We start from the raw sequence: 4,756 nt of genomic DNA, 5'->3' as shown, positions 1-4,756 counted from the left end.
CATTGAATTTATTGATTTATTGTACCGAATGTTATTATTACTTCTTATTATCTAATTACTTCATATTATTACTTCTGTTTTATTACTTGTGAGGCACTTTTCTCAATTCGATCCTGGATTTAACATGGTGGATGCTCACGTGATCCGGAAAAGGAGATCAAAGGCGCCGACACGAAGTGGACCTACTGGTTATACTGTGGTCAAGATGTGAATTCGCAGTTATTCACCGAATATTAAACAAGGATAAAATGTTATCTAGATGCACCAAAGCGAAGTTTCTGAACGCAGCCCGGTACAGCCGAATGGAATGTTTTGATTGGTCGATTTGGATAACGAGCGCGTGACGCGTTCAGTGGAAACTCACCCTTAACCACCTAACCTAATCTAACCTATATATACATCAGGAGTCACGGTAGTGGTTTGGTATCATATATGCATACGCGAAAATACGCGAGGCGTCATGAAAGTTACGAAACATATATGAATATATCATCAGTCACAGTGTTTGTATATACATACGTTCGTCTTGTGCGCCGTGGCCGCCGTGTCAGATTTATTTCATTGCGCGATTAGAGACTAAACGGCATAAAGATTGAGACCTTTATAACGGCTTTACCACCCGCTTTTAAGGCATATTTAATTTGCGGGCTTGCCCGCTGGGCTGTCCCAGCCCAAGAAAGGAGCGAAATGTCAATACGGACAGTGGTCCATCGTCTCGTGCAAAATGGTCGCGTCGTATTGCGCTCATTACGAAATAACGAGCGCTTGCATTCAAAAGGATATACAACAGATAAGCCCCTCGACAAGATACACGGTGCACAGATAGGTAAATTAATTACTTTCTTGAATTTCACCATAAAATTCGACGTTGCAACGCGATAATCGTGTAATCACACATGTAGCGCTATATATTTTATACCTTTTATTCAGATAACATAAACTGTCCATAACTGCTGAAGTAAGTTCTATGCTAACAATGTGAAATATATATTTTTATATTTTTTTATACTAGCTAACTTATATTTTAAAATGATTCCATTAAATTGTAAATTATTAGTAACACAGCAAAGATGATTAAGATAAAATAGATTCATTTGATGCGAATAATTTATCAATATTCTATTTTCTATCATATAACACAATCGTTGCTTTGTCTCTTATTTGTAAATATTTTGTAATACATACTGTAAGCAACATATGAAGATGAGTTAATTTGTATTTGATGGTTTTGTTTATGTTTATGACAGGCAAATCTCAAAACAGCGGCTTTTGCCAAAATAGTGGCAATGTGTGGAATACAAGAAAACATCTTGGTTATTTGGGGACACATGCTAGACGCATCTTTGTCGACAATATCTTGAAAAGGGTAACCAACAGTCTGGCAGCAGATTTACGAAGACGTACTGCGAGTAGACTTGTCTTTGGTGATTCTGCGCCATTCTTTGCTTTTGTTGGCATATCATTAGCATCAGGTACAGGAATATTAACAAAGGATGATGAACTGGAAGGAGTATGTTGGGAAATTCGGGTAATTGTATTTTTTTAGTTTACTATTTAGAATAGATTATTATCATCCTTAGTTTGCAAAAATGTAGTCTATTTGTGAAATATAATATGTTATCTAGGAAGCAGTTTCCAAATTGCAATGGAATATGCCACAAAATGATAAAAACTATCAAACTATTCCTACCAATGAGAATGCTATAACTTTGCAAAATTTTGTAATGGGACCTATAATTGCTAAAGGTTGTTCCGCTGCTGTATATGCAGCACGATTTGTAAATACTATGCAGGATGAAGATAATTCAATAAATATTGAAGTTAAAGCAGAAGATACAAGTGCATTCCCATTGGCTATAAAAATGATGTTCAATTATGATGCAGAATCCAATGCTGCTGCTATTTTGAATGCCATGTATAGGGAGACAGTGCCCGCTAGAAAACATGGAAATGATAACTTGACTATTTGGGAGCAAAAATTGGTAGAAAGCAAAGTTGTGTTACCACCTCATCCAAACATTGTGGCAATGTACTATGTATTTACTGACGAGATACCAATGTTACCTGGCTCTTGGGGAATGTATCCTGATGCTTTACCAAGTAGAATCAATCCTCATGGATCAGGCAGAAATATGAGTCTATTTTTGGTGATGAAAAGGTTATTTTTTTTTTAATGGAAGATAAGATTATACTTGTAATATACATTTACACAGCACATTTGACATACACGTATCGCATCTTTTAGATATGACACTACTTTGAAACAGTATATAACAAATCGAAATATTGATATGCGAGTGTCAATATTATTGCTCGCTCAACTTTTAGAAGCAGTAGCTCATATGAATGCAAATGGCATAGCACATCGGTAAGATTGGTTTATCTTTTTCCACTTATGCATTAATTACATACTATGAAATGACATGTTCTAAAAATCGACGAGATTTATCATGGATTTTTCTCTTTTTTTTTTTTGTTAATGTTGACTGAAATTAGAGATCTGAAAAGTGACAACATTCTGCTCGATCTATCAGAAGAGACTGATAATTCTCCATCTCTAGTCGTAACAGATTTTGGTTGTTGTTTGGCTGATAAAAATCATGGATTATATCTACCTTATTACTCTCGTGATATCAATAAAGGCGGCAATATCGCATTGATGGCACCAGAAGTGATAACAGCAGAGCCAGGTTCTTTTACTAGTATTAACTATACGAAATCTGATCTTTGGACAGTAGGGACTATAGCATATGAAATATTTGGGATGCAAAATCCGTTTCATGGCAAAAACGGACATGACAAAGCTGCTTTAAACAATTATAACTATACTGAAAACGAGCTTCCTGCGTTGCCAGACAACCTCCCGCGTATTATCAACATTGTCATAAAAAATGCATTGTCAAGAAATTTGTATAAGGTTTGTAAAGAGAATCAACTACTCGAGAAAAAGATCCACTTTATAAAATCATAATCTCGCATTAAAAAACAATGTAAGAAACAATATTAAAATTTTTTTTTTTTTTCAACACTTGCATAGCGACTTGACAGTGAACTGGCAGCAACTGTGATGCAACTGTATCTCTGGGCACCTAGTTCATGGCTGGAAAACGAGGGACAGTTACCATCGAGCAATGAGGTAAAATATATAATATAACAAATATACATAATAAATCTATCAAGTTAAAATATTAACAAACTTATTCAAACAAAACTTGTATATCACACACACAGATTATGCAATGGCTTTTGTGTTTAACCACAAAAGTTCTTTGTGAAGGACGGAAAGAAAATTTGCCCCTGTCTTATGGATTGTCTGTTGATGCAAAAGACGATATCAGACACAATGAATATAAACAAACGTTTTCGATGCATTTTTGTGGAAGGCGCACAATGCCAGAATATCAATTAATTGCAAGCTTCCTTAACAGGGTAACACTCACTAATGTTAAAAATGCATTAAAATGGATACAACGAAATATATAACTCAAGTGTGTACGTATTATATGAAGCACGAAAAATTCAGTCACAATTTTGCACAGAAATTTATCTACAGCAAATTGAGAGTATAACAATTCTGAATATCTAACTTGATAAATTTAGGAATATATTGTTCTTGCGCTCTTTTTTCTATTCTTTTTTTCTCTTAAAGTTTATATTGTTTTACATTGGATTTCCAATATTTGGTTTTGATACTTCAAAAAACACAAAAGGGTAAAGAGCAATTTTTAAATTAAAAATATAAATAAAATTTATTTTCAAATTAGCGATTATAAACTAATATGTGTATGAATATGTGTATAAACCCTTTTGTGATTTTAATGCCTTGTAATTTAGGAATTACTTTTACAAAGTATTTCATTTATGTACACTTATTTATTTGATGAGCATAATTACTAATACATATTGAATGATAGAAAGAAATTATAAATATTTTTATCAAAGTATGTAAGTATAATAAAATGCATCATCAAAATATGTATGATAATTCACAAATATATATTTTGTCATGAAATTAGGCTGTGTTGCCAATAAGGTCAAAACTTATGTCCATTGTTAAGATATGTTGTTACACTGGTGATATTAGCTAAAAATTAAATATATAATATAGTATATTTTTAATTTATCATTTATATATACATAAATATGTATACATCCTCCTGTCCTTTCTCTCTCTCTCTCTCTCACACACACACACACACACGTTTTTACATGAATAGTACCTCTGTTTCTAAACTAAATTTCAGAAAATACCGCAAATATAATAGAATATATCAATTTCTAAATGCAAAGTTTAATATAAAAAAAACATTCATAAACATGTCATTAATAAGTAACCTATATATGAGTGCAAAGTAAAGTTAAAATAGAAAACTGTATCTTTTGTTTTAATTAGTTAAATTTTGAATATGAAATATTCAAATATCTTACATTGTTTTTGTATCATGCATGTTTGAAGGCTTGCCAGATATTTGCAATCGATATTTCATATCTTCAAAATTTAAATTATATAACATAGCCAAATCCTTCAAGTAAGTTAAATATTCTTCGTACGACAGTGCCCGTTTACGAAATTTGAAAAAAGCGAGGCCTGTATTTGTAGTGGTTAATTTATCCATATCTAATATACGTGCAGATATCAACCACTTGTTACTTTGTGAAAGAGGAATGAGCAAGACATTCATGCGGCGAGATATAGGATCCATATTGCAATATGCTATGTAAAAAGTACTTTTATAATTGCAAATTGCTGCAGAAT

The 4,756-nt window shown here is 32.6% G+C and overlaps 1 protein-coding gene across 1 annotated transcript; it reads left to right on the top strand.

Annotated features, from left to right (window-relative positions):
• Window positions 1-403: 403 nt before the first annotated feature.
• On the top strand, window positions 404-4,119 carry LOC105448753 (serine/threonine-protein kinase PINK1, mitochondrial). The gene is made up of 7 exons (XM_011687494.1): window positions 404-826; window positions 1,248-1,528; window positions 1,626-2,158; window positions 2,246-2,368; window positions 2,497-2,917; window positions 3,038-3,136; window positions 3,232-4,119. The coding sequence occupies exons 1-7, from the start codon at window positions 688-690 to the stop codon at window positions 3,481-3,483; spliced, it is 1,848 nt and encodes a 615-aa protein (XP_011685796.1). The 5' UTR covers window positions 404-687; the 3' UTR covers window positions 3,484-4,119.
• The last annotated feature ends 637 nt before the right edge of the window (window positions 4,120-4,756 follow it).

Source organism: Wasmannia auropunctata, unplaced genomic scaffold (genome assembly GCF_000956235.1).
Source record: "Wasmannia auropunctata unplaced genomic scaffold, wasmannia.A_1.0 LD336078.1, whole genome shotgun sequence".
Taxonomy (NCBI): Eukaryota; Metazoa; Arthropoda; class Insecta; order Hymenoptera; family Formicidae; genus Wasmannia; species Wasmannia auropunctata.
Note: the sequence above shows the minus strand (reverse complement) of the source record. Positions and strands in the feature narration are given on the sequence as shown.